At 39.6% G+C, this 22,653-nt stretch overlaps 1 protein-coding gene across 1 annotated transcript; it reads right to left on the bottom strand.

Moving 5' to 3' along the window:
• Nucleotides 1-1,873: 1,873 nt before the first annotated feature.
• Nucleotides 1,874-20,325, bottom strand: DNTTIP2 (deoxynucleotidyltransferase terminal interacting protein 2). Its single transcript, XM_079777585.1, has 7 exons — nt 19,896-20,325; nt 17,290-18,878; nt 15,498-15,636; nt 11,886-11,981; nt 10,227-10,391; nt 8,380-8,489; nt 1,874-5,244 (listed from the first exon to the last, which is right to left on the bottom strand). Exons 1-7 carry the CDS (start codon nt 19,965-19,967, stop codon nt 5,151-5,153), a joined length of 2,265 nt encoding a protein of 754 aa, XP_079633711.1. The 5' UTR covers nt 19,968-20,325; the 3' UTR covers nt 1,874-5,150.
• Between the last annotated feature and the right edge of the window lie 2,328 nt (nt 20,326-22,653).

The raw sequence follows: 22,653 nt of genomic DNA, 5'->3' as shown, positions 1-22,653 counted from the left end.
TGGTGGGAGGTAACCCAAATTGAAAATAAATGTGGAGTAGCAGTGAACGCTCAGCTGAAAGTCAATAGCTTCATTGTACTTTCCCAAATCTCAGTAATCTGGACAGATAAATAATAGTTCCCTGGCTGGGAGTAAATGAAAAGAAGAAACAAACAAAAAACCTAGAGAATAAGATGAATGGGATATAGAAATAATTTTTGAAATGTATAACCAATTGGGTCCAAATTGGTTGGGAGGAAAATGTATCCTGATGGGGGTGGAGGATTGTGAGAATAAGTGTCTGGAATGCTTGAGATCATGAGTTCACAATACTTGGGCTTGGGGCCCAGGCATCAGTATTTTTGAAACCACATTAGGTAATTACAAGTGCAGCCAAGGTTGGGTTGGAAGGAAAAGAGGGAAGTCTAACAGGAAAGTGGATTGAGATCGTCAAGAGTTCAGAATCCTGACCACTGAAGTTTTAAGTAATGAGTCGAAGGCCATGATAGTGGTTAGCTGAGGTGCAGTGGAAATGAAGGTAATTGAAATTGATGAGATTGAGTTTGAGAAACTGTAGGGTCATCATGATTCCAATGCCTCAGACTAAATCAGGATAATTATTTCACTAAAAAAATAAGTCAACCCTAAAGGACTATAGTCAGGTAAAATATGCAACAAGGGCTAAAGTTGTGATCAAATGAAGGACAAGGAAAGGCACTGGGCCAGTTTAACAACCTTTTATTTCACGTGGACACCTGCTACCCTCCAGATCAAGGCAGCGGAGATGACCTTCTGTCAATAGCTGAAGTAGGGAGAAGTGACAGATTTGGCTGGAAGGGCAGATGTTACAGATAAATTCCAAGGGCCCTCCCCCATTTTTCTACCCCTCTGCCCTTTGGTAACCATCAGCTTGTTCTCTGTATCTATGGGTCTGTTTCTGTTTTGCTTTTTTTAAAAATATATTTTTATTAATTTCAGAGAGGAAGAGAGGGAGAGATAGAAACATCAATAATGAGATAGAATCACTGATCAGCCGCCTCCTGCTGCCCCACACTGGAGACCAAGCCCACAACCCGGGCATATGCCCTGACCAGGAATCAAACCGTGACTCCCCACCCCCACCCCAGTTCATAGGTCGAGACTCAACTACTGAGCCATGGTGGCCAGGCTGTTCTTTCATTTCACTTAGCATCATACCCTCTAGGTGCAACCATGTTCTTGCAAATGGCAATATTTCATTCCTTTTATTGCTGAACTAGAGGCCCAGTGCATGAAATTAATGCACCGTTAGGGGCCCTAGGCCTGGCCAGCGATTAGGGCTAATCTGTGGGGTGACCAGGGACCCCGCTTGCACCTGCCTTGGCCTGGTGTCACCCACTCACCTGCTCCACCATCCCACCATGGTCCTGCTCTCATTAGGGTCCATCGGGGCCAGCAGCACCTCCACTGCTGCCTGCTACCAGCACCATGCTGCCCCCTGGTGGTCAGCACACGTCTAATTCCTGGTCAGTTGAACTCCCACCCATGGGGACAATTTGCATATTAGGCTTTTATTATATCCTATATGCTAAGTGTCTGGTCATCCAGTCGACCGTTCAGCCAATCAAAGCGTAATATGCTAATGATACGCTAAGGTCGCTCAACCACTCCCTATGACATGCACTGACCACCAGGGCAGACGCTTCAACCGGTAGGTTAGCTTGCTGCTGGGGTCTGGCCAATTAGGACTGGACACACCCTGGAGCCCTCCTGCAATCCCTCCCCAGTTGGCCAACCTACCACGGGGACTGCACAAGATGGCCCCAATCAGCCCCAATTGCCGGCCAGGCATAGGGTCCCCACCCATGTATGAATTCATGCACCAGGCCTCTAGTAGGATATTACATTGTGTGTGTGTGTGTGTGTATATAAATTCACATCTTCTTTATCCATTTATCACCTATCAATGGGCACCAAGGTTGCTCCTGTATCTTGGCTATTGTAAATAATACTGCAGTGAACATAGGGGTACATACATCTTTTTGAGATCCTGTTTTTGTTTTCTTCAACTACATACCCAGAAATGTAATTGCTATCACATGGCAGCTCTATCTTTAATTTTTTTTTGAGGAATCTCCATCTGTTTTCCATGGTGGCTGCACCAATTTACAATCCCAACAAAAGGGTTCCCTTTTCTCCACATCCTTACCAGCACTTACTGATTTTCTGATGGGTATGAGGTGGTATCACATTGTGATTTGCATTTCCTTGATCAGTGATTTTGAACTTCATTTTTTGTCTATTGGTCATCTATATGTTGTTTCGAGAAATGTCTACTCAGGTCCTCTGCCGTTTTTAATTGGATGGTTTTTGAGTGTTAAGCTGTATGAGTTCCCTATATATTTTGGGTAGTAACCCCTTATCAGGGATACCATTTGCAAATATTTTCTCCCATTTAGTAGGTTGTCTTTTTGTTGTTGATGGTTTCCTTTGTTGTACAAAAACTTTTAAAATTTGATATAGTTTTTATTTTTGTTGTTGCCCTTGCCAAAGGAGACATATCAAAAAAGATATTTCTAAGACTGATGTCAGAGTTTATTGCCTGTTTTCTTCTAGAAATTTTATTTCAGGTCTTACACTTAAGTCTTTAACCCATTTTATTTTCATATATGGTCTAAGAAGATGGTCCAATTTCTCTTTTACATTTATCTGTCCAGTTTTGTTCCAGCACACTATTGAAGACTGTAGTGAAAGTTGTGATAAAGCTTCACATTTCAGAGGTAAGCTATGACTTACTCTTCTACTAACTCATTTTCTCTTTCCTTAATGAACAAGACGTCAAAATTTCAGAATGTTGCATGGGGTTTGAGGTCAGAAATTTGGTGCCTGAGTCCTACCAGTCCCTGCTTTGCAAATCTTCTAAGTAGGCTGTAACCATAAGGAAGAACTGCCAAAGTGGAAGTACCACTCAGGGTGCTAGAAGAGCACCCTGACTGCAGGACTTCTCAGGTAAGCCATAAGAATAATCCTTCATCCCTTACCTTTAATAGAAAAAGTCTGGCTCAGGAATGCCCCAAGTTCAATTTCCGCTTGTTTGGAAGAGGATGACAGGCTTCTCCCTAATAGGGCAAGGGTGACTACACATGGTGACCTCTTAATACAGCAACCTTATTCACTTCAATCTGGGAACTTTCCTTACCTTAGAGAGCGACTATGAAGGAGGTACATGGGAAGTAGAACGTCCTAAATACTACATGCTGAGGCCATTTAACCATGCTAGAACCTTCAGTGTCACACAAAATTTGTGGGTTTTGTTTTGGTTTTATAGCAATTTTTATGCTATACTGTTTAAACTAAGAAAAATTTCAATTATCATCCTACTTTTAAGAGAACATTACAAGGTGCCAGACATGTTGGGGAAGCGTTTCAAATCTTCCAGATTTGCTTAGCTGTCAGCTGAATACTACTAATTCAATAGCATGTAAAAGCACCAAGCCGTGCCCCATCAAATCATGAGATACAATGAAAACAATGGTTATTCTGAGTCACTGATTTTTGGGGTAATTTGTAATGCAGTGATAACTGGAACGAACATGCACTATGAACCACCCATCACCTGAGGCTAAAAGAGTTTCTGTCTTACAGTTGGTGTTTAGTGAGTATTTATTAATAACCTTTTCCATTTCAGAAACTCCCTGTACCTAATTTCACATTTCATTTTGAGATATTTTCTTTGATAAAACACTGATCTGCTATGACATTTAATTACAGGTCATGCTGTTGACCCTGCTTCATGGAAATTATTAGTAAGTGGAAGCATTCCTTCTTTACTTTTAAAACAGGAAACATTTCTTTACTTTTAAATTGTGTAACAATGAGATGAATTTTACACTTTAATTAGATGCTTAAGGAATTGATTACCTAGAAAGTCTTTTTTGTTTTATCACTAACTGAAAATGTTATAGGTAGTTATTCTGAATAGTTGCCATTGCTTGAGACTGAATTGCAATAGTATTAATTTTTTTTTTCATATGAGCATGTTTTCTTCTAACTTGCTATTTCTAAGAGTAGGATCCCATGAATTTATCCCAAAACTTTACTCAAGGTTCTATTGAACTTTTCTATACAGCCTCCCTGCCCCTTACCCCTTTTCATTTTCTTAAAAAACTCTGCCATTTATGGTCTCGATAGCCAAGTATTGCCTCTCATCTCACATTCTTATGGGAAGGAACCAAGGACGTTTTCTCAGGTCTTAATAATAGAAATGTTTCTTTAAAGTAGTTGTTTTTATCTTATGGCAGAACACTGACACAGAACTGATTTTTGTGTTAGATGTTAGAAAGTTCACAGCCCACCTTTACCATGTGTCACAGAACTGTTTTATTAACTTTCACCCTGGCTTCATCTAATTTATTCCATCCTCAATTTCCTTTCTCTAATTTGTTCACTTAAAAAAAATAGCTGTGTTGTATGCATTTTTTAAATAAGCTGTCTTAAAAACATTTTGAAACAAGACAGGCTATTTTAGAAATCGTTCAAGATGTTAAGGTATTTTGAAAGTCCTTCTTTCATCAGCTTTAACCCAATCTTTCTATGTAGTCTTCATTATTTTTAAGTCTTTTTGTATCATTCCTTGAGTTTCAACTATGACTTTTATACTGGCCACAAACAGATCTGTGCATCTCAGTCCAGATCTCTGTATTTTTTGGACCTAAATTTACAGCTAACAAAAGAGCATTTCCTGTCTACTATCTTTCCCTTACACACACCCCACCCCCTACATCTTTAATTAAAATACTGTTAATTACAATATGGTTACATATATCTTTGATCATATTCAAGTTTTTTGAATGTTAACAAACGTTATACTTTCTAAATCTCTTTTAATTCAATTTTCTTTAATAACCAAGCATTGAAAACTTTACAAAATGTCCATTAAATTTGTTAACGTTCTTTTCCTTTTTCCCTTCTATGGGTCTAAGCATGGGTGGGATTTTTGTAGATGCATCTACTTTTACTCCAAGGGGCACATGATCGAATCTCACTCAAATCAACTTTTCCAAACAGAAAAATCCCTATAAATAAATAGGGCCAGTCTATGTTAATTTTTTGTGATGGTGCTGGTTTCGAAAGACATCTTTGGTAAATAAATAAAGGGGAGAGGTAAAATACTGTGGTCTGCTTGGCGAATCTTAATTGCGAAATTTCTTCTTCTTTCGGAACTTCTTTCCTGCTGCATTTGCTGTTTTTTCAGCCATGATCTCTGAGTACTTCCTTCGGTTATATCTAAAAATAAAAACCAAACTTTTAAGTTCTAAAGTATGACAAATCAGACTTTACAAGTTAATGTAACATTTTGGGGAGGTGCAGCCCGCTTTTAAATCTCAAATTTTTATGTGTGCATTTTTACCATCTATTCATCACATTTGTACTAAGTTCCACCATGTGTAAGGAGCCATACTAGGAGTTGGGGACAGAGGAGTGAACCAGACAAACTCCCTGCCCTCATGGAGCTTATGGTCTAGTGAGAAAAAATGACAACTATAGAGGGAAGCTTTTGAAAACTTTCAGTCACTAGAAACCCATGCATTACATCCAGCTAGTATCAAATGCTTTAAATATTTTTGTGGGATAAAAATGTAAATAAAGGACTAAGGAAAACAAAAAGTTGCACTTACTTGTAAACACACAACATACTTCTTAGAACCTTAAGAAACATACCAAAGACCAATGGTTTTCAAAATATGGTCTGGGAATGAGACCCTTCCAGGAGTCCATTAAGTAAACACTATTTTACAAGGATACTAAGACAGTGTTGCCTACCGCATGAGTGTACAGGGAAGTTTTCCTGAGGCTACAGACACAATGTGTTGTATCACAACAGACTGAAACAGAAGCAGGTAGGAGGCTCCAACTGTCTTTAAGCCAGACATTAAAGAGATTTAAATTTAATTATTTTTGTCTTGTTCATGAAAATATGTTAATGTGTAATGGGTTTATTACTTTAAAATGAATTGATAAATATTCTTAAAGTTTCTAAATTCTAATTTCCATTATAGTGAATATTGATAAATGTAACCCACAGAACACAAGTTCTCTGGGTCTTCAATAATTCGTCAGAGTGTAAAGGCATCCTCAGACCAGAGAATTGCTACTATAGACTCTATTTCCCCATTGGGCTTTGGAAACACAGAAGCACAATTTACTGCAGAAAAAATAATGCTGTGGTAGCTAGAAGCTGTCAGTCCAGTTAATTACGAAGTTAAAAAATTCTCTAAACATACAAAATTCCTTTGTTCTAAAGCACATTCACTGTGTTAAATAAATGTTATCACATTACTAAAGCCGAGGATTAGCTAAAATTCCCTCTAAAACAGAAGCTATTTAAGCCTTTACAACTTTACAGCCCATTCAATGCCCAAAACACAACTTATACAGACTTTCTAACAAATCTAAGGTTAGATTAAAAATAAAACAAAGCCAGCCCTGACCAGGTAGTTCTGTTGGTTAAAGCATCATTACAACAGGCCAAGGTTTTGGGCTCGATCCCTGGTCAGGGCACATATAGGAATCAACCAATGAACGAATAGATAAGTGGAACAATAAACTGATGTTTCACTCTTTCTCTCTCTCTCCCCTCCTCTCTCTATCTCTAAAATCAATAAAAATAATTTGAAAAAAATGAAACAAAACTAAAAACTACCTAACAAAGAAAAGCACATTTTCCATACCCACAATCTATATTATTTTTAGAACCCTTGATAAATATTTTCACTTTTGCTATTAAACCAATCTGGGATTTTAGCAGAGGTATGCTTTTAAATCTCCTATAGTATACTAGAGGCCCGGTGCACGAAATTCATGCATGGAGGAGGGGGTGGCCCCTCAGCCCAGACTGCACCTTCTCCAATTCGGGACCCCTCGGGGGATGGCGGTTGGACATCCCTCTTGCAATCCGGGACCACTGGCTCCTAACCGCTCATCTGCCTGATCACCCCAACCCCTCTGCCTGCTGGCCTGATCGCTCATAACTGCTCCTCTGCAGGTCTGATCGCCCCTAATTGCCTCTACCTCGGCCCCCGGCCACCATGGCTTTGTCTGGAAGGAGGACCAGAGGACTGGAAGATGTCCCGGTCAACCCCGTTTAATTAGCATATTACCCTTTTTATTAGTATAGATAAGTAGCTGCTTCAAGCTTTAAACATATTCAAATTGTTCCCATCTTTAAAAATCCTAAGTCCACATCTACTAGCCCTGCCTCTCTCTTCCTCTTCACAACAGAACTTCAGAGAGGTATGTCCATTTCTTCATTTTCTTTTTTTAAATTGCTGAGACTTCTTAAATGTCTTTTTTATTTAAAAAAATATATATTTTTCTATTTATTTCACAGAGAAAGGGTGAGGGAGAAAGAGATAGAAACATCAATGATGAGAGAGAATCACTGATTGGCTGCCTCCTGCACGCTACTTACTGGGGATCGAGCCTAAAACCTGGGCATGTGCCCTGACCCGAAATTGAACAGTGACCTCCTGTTTGACACTCAACCATTAAGCCACAACAGCCGTGCCATTTCTTCATTTTCAACTCACTCTCCAGTTGTTTTCTTCCCCATCACTCCCCTAAAGCCCCTGCCAAAGTTACTGTAACTAAATCCAAAGGAAGTTTTTTTAGTTCTTATCTCTCAGCAGCATTTCTATTAATCACTCCCTCTGGCTTATACCTGCTTAAAACATTCTCTTTCCTTGACTTCTATGTCATTGTGTCCTCCTGGTTTTCTTAATATCCCCTTGGCTATTCTTTCCTAGTCTTCTTTGCAGGCTCATTCATCTCTAACCAGTCAAATACTTTCATCTCTCTAAAGCAGTAGTTCTAAACTGGGAATGCTTATGCTCTGCAGGGGGCATTTGGAAATGTCTGAAGACATTTTTATTGTTATGAATGGAGTATTGCTACTGGCATATAGTGGGAAGAGGCCAAGGAGGCTGTTAAACATCCTACAATGCACAAGAAAGTCCCTCCTAATAAAGAATTATCCCATCCAAAATGTAAGTAGTGCTGCTGTTGAGAAAGCATGATAAAATAAAGCATTTAAAAATATCTGAAATTTTGCCCTAACCGGTTTTGCTCAGTGGATAGAGCATCGGCCTGCGGACTGAAGGGTCCCAGGTTCGATTCTGGTCAGGGGCATGTACCTTGGTTGCAGACACATCCCCAGTAGGGGGTATGCAGGAGGCAGCTGATCGATGTTTCTCTCTCATCGATGTTTCTAACTATCTATCCCTCTCCCTTCCTCTCTGTAAAAAATCAATAAAATATATTTTTTTAAAAATAAAAATAAAATAAAAATATCTGAAATTTTAAGTTTACGTATATTCTAAAGGAAAGCATACATATTATAAAGTGAAACATAAATTCCTTTACCTTCTAAACTCAGAATCGGCCAACAGTTCTTCCACAATAGTTTTCTTCCTTTGCTTCTTGGGAATTCGTGAATGGTAGAAGTCAGCTGGATTGTCAACAATGGTGCCAATCTATGAGCAATTGATAAAATAAGTCATATGACACCTGAATGCAATGTTGCTTTCCTATTTCAGAGTAGCTCTTACAAAGTGTATTTATAGAAGTGAAAAACATAAGCATACATTACACCAACATTAAAGTTAATTTTTGCCATTTTTAAGAGCAAAAATAAATCACCTATTCAATCTGCATTAGGTCCTAATGACATTTCATTAGTTTATAATAAACCCAAAATTCCTTATATAATTTAGTGCTAGACAGTAAATTCTTGATGAACGGTGTAATTAGAGGAAAAAAGTGGGACAGATAATATAAACTCTTGTTTTAGCTTCCCAATTTAATGAAATCAACACATAAATTCTACTTCACCCCTATTTCATCTCCTAGATCAGTGGTCGGCAAACTCATTAGTCAACAGAGCCAAATATCAACAGTACAATGACTGAAATTTCTTTTGAGAGCCAAATTTTTAAAACTTAAACTTCTTCTAACGCCACTTCTTCAAAATAGACTTGCCCACACCATGGTATTTTGTGGAAGAGCCACACTCAAGGGGTCAAAGAGCCACATGTGGCTCGCGAGCTGCAGTTTGCCGACCACTGTCCTAGATTATTATAAATGCTGCCAGCTTAGAACCTTCTTATTGACCATTCTTCATTAGTTCATAGATTCAAACAAGTAAATTTTACCGAGTGTCTACTATGTGCCAGACACTGTCCTGGTTTAGGGAAGCAAAGATAAAGATCTTATGGTCCCTGGCAGTGAGTAGCTCAGTCTTAGAAGGAAGATCCACAGATAGGTAACTACAAAATTAAAGCATAACACTGTATTATGCTGAACAAAAGATTACAATGCTCTAAAAACTGAGTGACCAATTGTGTCTGAGAGAGAGAAAGGTTTCACAAAGGATGACATTTTAGCTTGGATTTATATGGGTAAAATTTCACCAGCAAACATGGCAGAGCCAAGCACACGCAAAGTCAAATGCCAACAACAGTCCGTGCACATTCCGAGAAGACTGAATAGTTGAGTGTGTTCACGCATAAGAGGGCTATGTGACAAAGTGAGGGCTGGTGAACTGGTTTGGGTGCAGATTGTGAAAGGCCCTATCAAGGTCACAAAGAATCACTGAAGGTTATCATTAAGTGATATTTGTGCTATCACTGAACAGACTGCCCCTTTTTAAGAATAACTGGCTGCAATATGGAGGATATACTAGAAGGGAGGGCAGACTATTCTAATTAATAATCCAGATGAATGACATGAAAGGTAGTCAAGAACAAAATGAACTTGAGAACTCCAAAGGATGACTCCATGACTCCATTGGACTTTCATCTGAAAATACTTTGAAAACAAATTTTTAACTTATTTTCTAGTTGCCTGGGGATATCCCTCTACCCTGAAAAGAAGAGTTGGTACAAATGATTCCCTCCTTCCCCCTCCATTCTGTAAGAATTCTTGCTCATAAGAAGCTAGTAGGATTCATAGATGGAACACCCACCTTATAGGTTCCTTAACTTTTAGAGAGCTGACCTAGGAACCTAGTTACCATCTGTAACATTGTCTCTCTCTATGGAAAGCCATTACAAGCTGGTGGCTGTATGAATTAGGTTCTGACCATTATATGGCTTGAGCAGATGTGCATTGCAAATATTCACCTATCTTAAGAGTAAACAGAAATAACACTATAATGCTTTCCAAGCTAAAATCCACAGAATGTCACCACCACTATTCTGTTTGCTTCATACCTGGAAGTACTTAGGGAAGCCATCCCTGTCGTTTTTCTTATAAAACCTTTTTGGGTCCATGCCAGCTCTCATCTTCAGTGCTTTGAGATCATTTTTTAGTTCATCTGTTAATTCTGGAGCTTTCATACCAAACCAGCCATCACCTGCTGTTTTTTGTCGTTCTTTCTGAAATTCAGATTTCAAAAATAAACAACATTCTAACTTTAATAAAGTGTATAAACTATACCTTATTTCCCCCAAAATTGTACACACAGAAAATTTCATTAATTAAAACAAATAAGGTGTTACTTTACAGAATGTATTAGTCTCCAGATTTATTTTGTATAAAAGGAATGAAACCACAAAAAGTGATCTCTCTGGTAAATTAGGTAAAGCATTACCAATTCCATACATGAGGGCTCCTTTAAATTTAATTTTGTATTTTAGTAAGAATTGCTGACTTACTGGGAGAATAACCCACAGCTTTAATTTCTATTGTCTAAAATAGCCTACACAAGAGATAATGTATAAAAACATTTTTGCTTCTGAAGCTTATATGTAAACATTAACACTTTTCTTTAGCCACTTAGGTATCTCAAAGTTACTCACTCCAACAGTCCAAAAATCTGTATTACTTCTTAAAAAATAAAAATAACCTGGCCAGTGTGGCTCAGTGGTTGAGAGTCGAACTATGAACCAGGAGGTCACAGTTCCAACTCCCGGTCAGGGCACATGCCAGGGTTTCGAGCTTGATCCCCAGTGGGGGATGTGCAGGAGGCAGCCGATCAATGATTCTCTCTCATCATTGATGTTTCTATGTCTCTCTCCCTCTTCCTTCCTCTCTGAAATCAATAAAAATATATTTTAAAAAAATAAAAAATAAAAATAATAAATTAGCCCTGGCCAGTGTGGCTGAGTTGGTTAAGCATCTCATCCCATGCACCGAAAGGTTGCCAATTCAATTCCTGGTCAGGGCACATACCCAGGTTTTAGGTTTAGTCCCCGTCAGGGTGCATATGGGAGGCAACTGATTGATATATATCTCTCTGTAAAATCAATTAAAAAAACATATTAAAAAATTATTCTTTTAAAAACTCCTAGCAAGTGATTTGCTTAATTTTTTGTTGCATTCATACAACCAATATTATCAAGTATCCACCATGTGCCTAGGTCTATCATATTAGTGACATTATTGGAGCACCTTCCTTAAATTTCCTCCAAACTCTCTTGATAACTTCTTTATGCTTATCAGTTGAAATGTCAGATGGAAGCAAACCCTCCCACCCCCCCATATTTTACTAAAGAAACCAGTTCATTTGGTAGATTAAATAGACCAGATTTTTAGCTGGCTACATACATTAAATTCCCTTCAACAGACTGCAACAGACAAACAGTTCTTGGCCTTTAGTGAATGGTACCCATAAGCCTAGAGGAATAGACAGTGATCTTGCATGGTAACTGTCATTGTTTTTAAGGAAAAAAGTTATATCTATGTGCACCATTCAGTGCACTTTCACTTTGTGAAAATCCATATAAAACATGTTTATGGAACCACATTTTATAAGCCGTTAGGTATCCGTACAATTTTCTTCAAAAAAAAAAAAAATTTTAGTTGTATAACCATGTCATATATGAGCTGAACATATCTGAACATTCTAAATAATGAGTCACTGTACTTACTCTACGTTGTTTTTGAAGCTGATGTTTTGATTCACGATATGGTGGGACACAGTAGTTTTTTTCAAAATCAGGAGTAATGATGGCTTTCTGCATAATCTGTGAAAATATTAAATTTGTTCTAAAATTACAAAATGTCATATAACTTTTTCATCAATTTTTGCCTTATTATGGAAACATCTCTCAGACTGAAGACTACTCCAAATATATTCACCTTTTTAAAAAAATGTTATTGATTTTGGAGAGAGAGGGAGAGAGATACAAACATCGGAGAGAAACATCAACATCGATCAGCTGCCTCCTACACGCCCCCCATTGGGGATAGAGCGTGTAACATAAGCATATGCCTTGCCCAGGAAATTGAACTGGTGACCTCGTGGTGCACAGGTCAACGCTCAACCACTGGACCACACTGGCCAGGCTATATTAACCTTCTTTATGCAAAGTTGTACCTGTCTTTAAATTAGTATATTATATTACAACTAGAGGCCCTATGCACAAAATTCATGCAAGAGTAGGCCTTCCTTCCTCCGGCTGCCAGCAATGGCTTCCCTCTGGCACAGGGGACCCAGGCTTCCCTTGCAGCCCCAGCTTCATCTGAAAGGTCATCCAGAAGGACGTCCATTTAATTAGCATATTATGCTTTTATTGTTATAAAAATGTTTTAGAAAGCAAACTGAAGGATTATTTTAGGAAATTTATGAAATTGATCAGTTCAACTTTCTTTTACTAATCTGAATTTGCACACATTGGATTTACATTGTGTCCACTTGTATTTATTGGTGTGCAACCAGCCACCTGCACCCAACAACTGGATAATGGGAACAATACCACAATGACTCTTGAAATCCCTGAAGAAAACCTGACTGGTTTTTAGTAAGTTCTTATGATGTTGGTAAACGGCTTGTAATCTGAGGAGACAGGCTAGACCAGTGGTCGGCAAACTCATTAGTCAACAGAGCCAAATATCAACAGTACAACAATTGAAATTTCTTTTGAGAGCCAAATTTTTTAAACTTATACTTCTTCTAACGCCACTTCTTCAAAATAGACTCGCCCAGGCCGTGGTATTTTGTGGAAGAGCCACACTCAAGGGGCCAAAGAGCCGCGTGTGGCTCGAGAGCCGCAGTTTGCCGACCATGGGGCTAGACTATTAAGTACATGATACAGATTTTGATTCAACAACATATACTTTTTATGTTATACTAATGAGATCATCCTATCTAGACAAATCTGCTTTTTGCAACTCAGTGTATCTCAGATTATCTTTCAATGTCAATAAATACACAGGTCAACAATTTTCTTAATAGCTGTTATACAACACAGGTTTCCTTCTGACATTTAGTTTTAACAGTTTCTATTAAACATTTTTCCATTAATCATTATAAACACCACCTCTGCACACTTGTGATTACTTCTGTAAAACAAATTCCAAAATGTGTTATTTAAAAATTGTACAGGTAATGCTAAATTGCCTTGCATTCAAATAGTATAAACTCCTACCAACAGTTAATCAGGGCCCTTATCTTTATATTGCCACCAACACTGGGTATTATCTTCTTGTATGTTGTCAGTGGTGTCTCTTGGCTATTTTCATTTGCTGTTGATCATCTTTACACATCAAGTCCTCTTCTGTGGGAATGCCTGTAGTTTTTTGTTTTTGTTTTGTTGCTTTTTTTTTTTTCATTTTAAATTAGGGTTGTGTTCTTACTAATTTATAGAAATGTATTTTGTATCTTAGTGATATGAATGTGGTCCTTTACTTGTCTTTAAGGTGTTTTTAATTGCTTAACATGTTAAGCACCAAGCCTGTTTTGTCTTCCTTTCCCTTTAGCTCACGATATCTGATTTCACCAATATGCTGGCTGCACCAGTGACTGAGGAGGTCTGGATGAAAAGTACAGTGTCAGTCACCGGTGACTGACATGGCGCTTAACATGTTAAGTTAAAAAATTTTGTGTAGTCAGTCAAATCTGTTAATCTTTCCTAAATTACTTCTGCATTTTTTGTCTTTTTGCCTAGGATGATTAAATATTATAATAAATACCATTTATATGACTAAAAGAAGCCTTAGGGTAATTAGTAATTTCTCCCAGTGCAAGAACTAAAAAAGACTATTCCTTTGTCCTCAAATTAGTTCATAGGAATACTGCATATATTAATTTGGTTAATAACATTTGACATTATCAATTATTAATCCAGACATCCCCAATTCAGGTTTAGGCTTAGAAGTTTCTGGGTAGTACAGTAGCAGTCTAGACTTTCCTATCACTCAGAAAAGAGAGCAAGCCGTTTAACAAATTATTAAGAACTTGTTGTGTGTCAAGTATCATACTAGGGTTTAAGATAGTGGTTCTCCATTGGGAGCAATTGGCAATATCTGAAGACATTTTTGGTGTTTGTGAATGTGTGTGTACACGGTGTGGGGTGTGGATGCTATCTAGTGGGTAGAGGCCAAGTCTGCTATTAAACATCCTATAATGCGCAGACACTCTCCCACAACAAAGAATTATCCAGTCCAAAATGCAAATATTGTGAGGTTGAGAAATCCTGTTTTAGGAATACAAAGATACAAGACAATAAAATAACAATTATATAACGATTAAATTAACAATAAAATAACGATTAATAATGGATTCAATCGATACTGGGTGTTGCAGAAGCACAAAGGTTAGGGGAAGAACTAGTGTCAAAGAATGTCTCTCAAAGACAGTGATCTATCTCTACATTAGCCTGGAAAAGACCAAGGGATGTTTAGGTAACTATAGAAGTCTTTGATGACAAGAACGCAGCAAGTGAATAGAGTTGGAGTAATAAAGGCACCTTAAAAGCTCTGAGGAACCACTGAAAGACTTAAACAGAATATCATGCTCAGATTTGTTTTTAGGCAATCTAGGAAGAGTATGGAGAATAGCTTGAAGAACAATGAGTAAGAAGGCTATTGCAGTAGTCTAAAGGCCTGCATGAGCCAGTGACACTGGGGTGAAAGGAGGGAACAGAGTAGAAAGTATGTAAGAAGCCTTGTAGCCTAGGTTTTCTGACTGCAAAATAGAAAGATTCTGGCATCATTAACCATGATAGAGAATACAAGAGGAGGAGCTGGTTCAGGCAGGAAATAGAGAAGTAGGGCAATTAGTGAGGTCAAGTGCCTGAGCACATATGAAAGAACAGACAACAGGCACCTGGATTTAAAGTCTTGAAGAAACACCTGAAGAGGCAGCAAGGCTCGAAAATACAAATGTGAAGCTGTGCAAGGGGACAGCTAAAGCTACCCTATGATTTTCTTCTGAAATTAAATGTACAATTTTAAGTCTTTTTCTGGTGAGGAAGGCAGGCACTCACAGCCTTCAGATTCTCATCACAGTCCAGAACAGTTAAGAACTAAAAGTATAGCAAGAAAAGAAAAGAAAATATAACTCCCCCTGGGATCATAACTGGTGGGTGCAAGACAGTCATCCTTTGCAGCTAGGACTTCATAAAAAAGAGTAACGATTGTTCTGGAAAGAAGGAAAAAAGGAGCACAGCAGGCCTGATGTGATTTCACTGTAGGAAAATTGGTCTCTTATCAAGGACTAATCATTTCTACAAGTAATTGGCTGGTTCTATGTAACTGACCTCATTTTTCTTTTTCTCCTTGATCTGTGTTAGGGTTTTCTTGTTTGATTGTAGTTTGTCTGCATTAAAATTTATATACAAACCACCCAATTGCTTGATACTCAGACCAGGGTCTATGCTGCTGCTTGTCAACTTCAGACTGAAAGAGAAACGATCACTTAAAGATCAAGTAATTAAATCAAAATGGAAACAATTGAGACTATTTCAAAATCATTTTTTCCCCTTCTCTCCCCCTTTACTGTCAACGACCAAAACAAATCCTTATCTTTACAATGAAGTTTTGAAAATCTGAACAAATACATAATCTAGTAAAAGACATTAAGAAAAAAATTCTGGGCCCTAACTGGTTTGGCTCAGTGGATAGAGGACTGAAAGGTCCCGGGTTCGATTCCAGTCAAGGGCAGGTACCTTGGTTTCAGGCACATCCCCAGTAGGAGGTGTGCAGGAGGCAGCTGATCGATGTTTCTAACTATCTATCCTTCTCCCTTCCTCTCTGTAAAAAATCAATAAAATATATTTTTTTTAAAAAAAAGGAAAAAATTCTGGGATGAATAATGAATTAAAAAAGTTTTTTGGGAGCACATGCAAATTTATTCCCCAGATTTTCTTTAAGAGGATTAAGTCCATATAATATACCAATAGATTTCTTAACAGGATTTTTATAAAGAAAAGAATTACAGAAAAGATGAGCTGCCACTGGCAATTTGGCTCAACTTCATATGTAGGTAGTGAGTTAATAAATGTACATACTTTCATCTCTAAAACCAATGAGATAACACATGAAGATAGTAACTCTGATAAAAATTAAAAATAAAACCAATGAGAAAGACAGGTTCTTCTACTCTGAATTTCCAAGTTATCCAAACTTAGAATATTCTGGGTAACCAAAGGCTTTGGTAGTGCCACTAAACCAAGGAAGTTTTAAACAGATGAGCATCCATATTTCCCACAGCAACTTTTTAAAAAATATGTCTTTCCCCAAACCTAACAAATTACTCTTCTGCTGTTGGCCTGGGGTCCTGCTATATTAATGTAATGAGAATTTCTACTTTATATTACTGAAAAGTCCTTTTTATAAGCAAGTATAAAAAGACAGTCACTTTCTTTCCTAATTATTCATATAAATAGAGCAGCTAAAAGTTTTGATAATCAACCTTTACTGGAAAGTGAAATTCTATTGCAGTGTCTTTAAATTCTCAACCCTGAATGTACATTATAATTATACTACTATGGAGGACCGTGGCTTTTAAAAAATAAAAATGCCTGAGTCTATCCTCAGACTGATTTCACTAGGCATCCATTAATATGTAATTTCTTATAAGGATGCCTGTATTTTGTGGATACACTGCTACCACGGCCTGTACTTGGGAAAAACAAATTTAAAGCAGAGAAAAAGAAACTAAAGAAGTAGCCCTAAACATTAATGCCTTTCAGTGGGTGATAGATGGCTTTTCTTTATTTTCAACTTCTCTACAATCAACATACAGTAAAAAACAAATTCTTTTTCTTCCCTTTTATATTGCTATTAACAATCATGCAGGAAAATACTAACAAATTATTTTTAATGTATCACCAAAAGAAGCACTTTTAGCTATCATTGTTGGGAAAAATATGATTAACATAGGCATCCAGAGAGATGAAGGAAATTCTGGATAAAAGAGCTCTTCCATATAGAACTCGAGGCAATAATTTTCTCAATTCCCTGGCTTTTTAATATTTTATATTTTATGGTAAATTAGCCACTTGAAATGTGTATCAAAAACTTACTTTTTAAAATAAAGGTAAGACTTACAGTTTAGACGTTGTGCCACTTAGTAAGTCATCTTCATCACTAAACTCATCTTCATTTTCATCTTGGTCTGATGGTTCTTCACTTTTTTCATCCTCCTCCTCTTTTTCTTCCTCAATGGCAACCTCACTTGCCTTGTCTTCCCCATCCAAGTAAAATTTTTTATCAGCACTTAATCCAGGAGTTGTGTCAATTACAAACAATGCATTGTCACATAACTTATTTTCTGAGTCGCCATGTAATGAGCCCCTTTGAACACTATTTTCAACAAAACACACAGTGTCCTCTTCAATCTCACTGTTTTCAGACTGCTGGCTTTCATCACTGCTGAGAAGTAATAAAACAGAATCATCCTGAGATGTGTTGAGCTCAGACTTGTCCAGTTTGGTATCACACTCAAAATCTACATCTCTTTCTTCATTCATGTCTTCACTATCAGCTATAATTGTGCACTCTTCTTCATCACTACCACCGCCATCACTAGATGTGAAGTCACTTCTTTTTACGGTGCTCTTTCTCTCTTCAGTCCATCTGTCTATTTCCACAACTGCAAATGTTTGAGCTAATGATTTCATTATAGCCTCAGAGTTCAGACTTGAGGGCTTTGATGTAGTTTTGTTATTTTGGGGGGTTGAATGCCTTTGAGAAATTAACTGCTGAAGCCCAGCGTCCTGAAGTTCAGGAAAACTCAACTCAGAATTTTTCTCATTAATTTCTTTCCCCTTATCTATCATTCCTTCAGCTTCTTCATCTAAGCTCTTACAATTCTGCTTTGTTATTTCTTTGAGAGGTGCAACATTGGCCTGTCTTTCCTTTATATTAAGACGTTGGCATTTTTGCACTGTTGGTTTTTTTCCTGACTTTCCATGGAAGGAATCATTATCAATGTCATTACAGATTTCATTAGAGAAATTTGGCTTATTTATCCGAGAAAGAGATCTTGCTTGTAAACAAGAAGTTTGTCTAGTATCTGAATTCATAGATGTATTTATCATTTGCTTTTCATTTCCTGGTATAATTTTAGTATCTTTCTCCTCTGTTTGTGCCTGTAATTTCCTCTGCATACTCCTTGTTGTTCTAGTCGCAATTCCAGAAAATGTAGAAATTTCTGAGCATGATGATTCAGCATCAGAAATAGCTTCTGAATGTAATTCTTGGCTTGGATCTGTTAGGGATTTAGCCTTACTTCTGGTTCTTGTAGAAGGCACAATTCTAGAAATACCTGAAGCATGCGATTCTGCTTCAGAGACTTCTTCTTCAGTCTGAGACTCACTTATTGAAGTTATTTTCAGCCTTTTCCTAACACTGGACACTGGAGTGCATGCAACTAAGATTTGCCTTCTTCTAGTTATTCTTAAAATGGAATTCTGGGGCTCAGATACAGAACAACAACTTGACTCTGCTTCAGAGGTCTCTCCATCAGTAGCTGGTTTGTTCATTTCTGATAATGAGGCTCTAGTTCTGCTCTTCCTCTTTCCAGTTTTAGGGATTGGACTTTGTTTCCTATTGCTCTGTGATTCAGCAGTACTTGAGTCATCAGATGGAGATTCCTTCCTGCCTTTTGGATTCGACTGAATTCTTTCAGCAGAATTCTGTAAGCCAGAGAACACACACTGTTAATAAGACATGGGCAAGGTGAGTGAGGCACTACCCTCAGGAGAAAATTTTAAGACAGCACTAAAAAAACTAAGTAAACTAGAAGCACTAAAAAAAACCTCCAGTAAACTAGATGAACACAAAACCCAACACCACCATCCATTATTTAAAAAAACTTATATTCTGTATCTGTCCCTGCATTTGCAGGGCCCTGCTTCACTCGCCTCACCCAAGTCCTTGAGTCTGGCTTTAGAGAGCAAAATAATAATAATGGTAATAATAATAGAAAATATTTCTACACCTAAAAATGTCAAATATTCTAGGTGGACCTATATTCCGAAACATATGGGGAAGAGGGAATAAGGAGACTATTATCTCTGAGCAAAGATATGCTTAGGAACACAGACCAATAGAACTGGTCGCTGCCCTTACCTTTGCATACGTAAGAGAATTAACGTTCGTTTTCCTTCATCACAGAATCAGAGGTAGCAACAACTAGCGCCCCCGAGAGCCACCAGGCGGCATCACTGTAGACCTCCCCACGCCAAAAGGAGGTGCTGTGGGGTCACCGCCAGCCTCCCCATGAGAAAAGGTGCCCTTCACTCCAAACCCGCTAAATTAGCTCACGCTTGGTGGCCAAAATAAACCCTTAGTACGGTGTTAATAGTGAAGTTAAAAGGTCTGAGCTGTTCATCTGCATTGGAGCTGAACTACCCAAAGCAAGTTAACCAACCTCTCGGTTCCACACTAAGGACCGCCTTAAAGACAGCAACGGAAGTGACGAGCTCAGCGGCGGCCGGTACGCAGCCGCGCGCTGCAGGCTCGTCCAGAAGCTCCAGCTTCAGGGCCGCCGCCCCCCCACCCCACCCCACCCCCACCACCACCGCCACCGCCACCGCCACCACCACCACACTCTGCGCGGGACCCTGGCGCCGCCCCCCGCCCCCGCCCCCTCCCTGGGCGCCACTCTGCGAAGCGGCGAGCAGAAATAAGGGAGCCTCGCTATTTCCTACCTTCTGCCTGGAGCTTTCAGGCGACGTAGCTTGGATGTCGGCCTGAGGCCGCCCCGACCTGGTGATCACCATCTCACCGGCGGGCAGCCACCTGGCCGGTCTTGGTTCCGGAGCCACGGAAGTGCGTCAGAGAAGGGTCTCGCTCGCGGTTCCCGCGAGAATTGTGGGTCTCGCGAGAACCTCTTCCCTAACCTCCGCCCGCCGGCCGAGTTCCGGCGGTCCCGGGGATTCCGCGGGGTTCCCAAGGACACGGGGCTTAGCGTTTTCTCCGGGCGTACCATCCTTTTGCCGGGAGAGCACGTTGTGGCGGCGGTGACACTCGCAGTGACAGAGGCCTTCGTCCCCGTTTGCCCTTCTCCATCCTTTCGGCAAATTCTAAAGGTTTTAATGTAGCCTGGGGTGTGGCCGAAAGAGACGTTTGCATTACGTATACTTAAAAAAAAATCATTCTTGTATTATTTGTGAAGTTAAATATAAATAAAATAAAATTTAAATTTAAAGAATTGGTTGGGGTAAAGATGTTTGTTAAATTTCCCAGGAACTCAGACTAGTTAGGAAGGTATATAATCTAAAGGTGAGATGGTGACTAGGGATTGGGAATAAGCAGAAAAGAAGAAATGTTATAGAAATTGTAAAGAGAGTGATAAAAAAAAATGCCTTGCAGTGAAGGGGAGAGAAAGACCTGAATCAATAGAAGCTTTTGGATTTCTTTCAGGATGAAGGGTGGAGAGCTAGAAAGTTTGAGGGGAATGGAAAGAGATTGAAGTAGATGGATGTTGTTGGAAGTGAGAAAGGATGAGTGCCTCACTAAATGTGTTCTTTTCTACTTCTTTTATAACAGAAAACCTTTTTCCACCCTTACAAAACACAGATTTCTCAGTGGGCACACTGCCACTCAGCTAAATAGCTCCTTGCATGGTTTCCCTTGCAGCCAGATGTGGCCAAGTTTTGGCCAATTACATATAAATTGAGTGTTGTGTAGTTCGTAAGGGACATCTTAAAAGCGAGGATGTCTTCCCTTGCCTCCTCCTCCTCCCTTCCCCCTCCCCCTTCCCCTCCCTCCTCCCCTTTCCTCCTGCCCCCTCCTCCTCCTCCTCTTCCTCTTCCTCCTCCTCCTCCTCCTCCTCCTCCTCCTCCTCCTCTTCCTCCTCCTCCTCCTCCTCCTTCCCCCCTTTCCTTCTCCTCCTCCCTCTTCTTCTTTTGGTTAATCCTCACCTGAGTCCATTGATTTTTAGAAAGAGTGGAAGGGAGAGGGAGAGACAGAAACATCAATGTGAGAGAAACACAAAAACACATCGACTGGTTGCCTCCTGCATGCACCCTGACCAGGGCAGAGGAACCTGCAACCAAGGTACCTGCCTTTGACCGGAATGGAACCCAGGACCCTTCAGTCTGTGGGCTGATGCTCTATCCACTGAGCCAAACCGGCGAGGTCTTCCCTTGCCTTCTTTAACTTCATTTTACACCATGAAAAGTAGTGTGTGCTATCTGGTTTGCAAGCAGCAAGTTTGTGCCACTTTAGTGATGGCAGAGGCGTGAGAAAGAAAAAAGCATGGGTCCCAGACAACTGGTGGAGCTGCCATATCAGTCTTAAACAGACTACTTCTAGATCTGTTTCATGTGAGAAAAACACTTGTCTTTTTTTAAGCCACTGTTATTTGGTGATTTTCTGCTATTTGCTGACAAGTCTAGTCCCAAATGAAGAATGGACTAAAAAAAGAGAGATGGAGGGTGTAGCCACAGAAGAATATTCCTTTGATGCAGGAGGGAAGAACTGATATTTGAAGCAGAGAGGAGAATGTGAATGTAGGGAAATTAAAGTGGAGAGAAGAAAAGAGAAGGGGATTTTGGATCAATAACTCCAATCCTATCTAATAAAGAGGTAATATGCAAATTGACCATCACTCCAACACACAAGATGGCCGCCCCCATGTGGTCAAAGATGGCCAGCAGGGGAGGGCAGTTAGGAGGGACCAGGCCTACAAGGGAGGGCAGTTGGGGGCGATCAAGCCTAGAAAAAAGGGCAGTTAGGGGTGACCAGGCCTGCAAGGGAGGGCAGTTGGGGGCAATCAGGCCTTCAGGGGAGGGCAATTAGGGTGACCAGGCCTGCAGGGGAGGGCAGTTAGGGGTGACCAGGAGCAAGGGAGGGCAGTTGGGGGCAATCGGACCAGCAGGGTAGCAGTTAGGCGTCGATCAGGCTGGCAGGGGAGTGGTTAGGGGGTGATCAGGCTGGCAAGCAGAAGCGGTTAGGGGCAATCAGGCAGGCAGGCAGGCAAGAGGTTGGGAGCCAGCAATCCTGGATTGTGAGAGGGATGTCCGACTGCCCATTTAGGCCAGATCCTGGTGGGCAGTCGGACATCCCTCGAGGGGTCCCAGGTTGGAGAGGGTGCAGGCTGGGCTGAGGGACCCCCCCCCCCCCCCCCGGTGCACAAATTTTGTGCACTGGGCCTCTAGTTTTCTATATAAGAACATTCATCTGCTCAAGAATGGGAAATGTTTAGGTTGGTTCTTGTGGGAAATATGGTGAGGAGCAAAAAGAAGGAATTTTGGTTGAGCCAAGTAGCAGTGAGACTATGTAAGCAGAAAAACAGAAGAGAAAATAGGCTAGATTGAAGAGAAGGTAGAGGAAGGAAAGTGAACATATTGAAGGTCAAAGCAGCATAAGATAACAGCATCAATCATAGTAATAGCATTGAGCACTTACTATATCCTGAGTATTAAGTGCTTTACATGTGATAACTCATTTAATCTCTACAAA

This window comes from Cnephaeus nilssonii (assembly GCF_951640355.1).
Source record: "Cnephaeus nilssonii genome assembly, chromosome: 7".
In the NCBI taxonomy this organism is placed as follows: domain Eukaryota; kingdom Metazoa; phylum Chordata; class Mammalia; order Chiroptera; family Vespertilionidae; genus Cnephaeus; species Cnephaeus nilssonii.
The sequence above is the reverse complement of the archived record's forward strand: the minus strand, read 5'-3'. Positions and strand labels throughout refer to the sequence as shown.

What these genes read in the sequence shown, in the direction of transcription:
- DNTTIP2 (XM_079777585.1), bottom strand. Translation starts at nt 19,967, where the DNA reads ATGGTGATCACCAGGTCGGGGCGGCCTCAGGCCGACATCCAAGCTACG. An exon ending in AGTGGCACAACGTCTAAACT is followed by an intron (nt 15,637 to 17,289) that starts GTAAGTCTTACC and finishes TTTCTCTTTCAG; the next exon opens with TCTGAAGTTGACAAGCAGCA. An exon ending in GCTTCCCTAAGTACTTCCAG is followed by an intron (nt 8,490 to 10,226) that starts GTATGAAGCAAA and finishes AATTGCTCATAG; the next exon opens with ATTGGCACCATTGTTGACAA.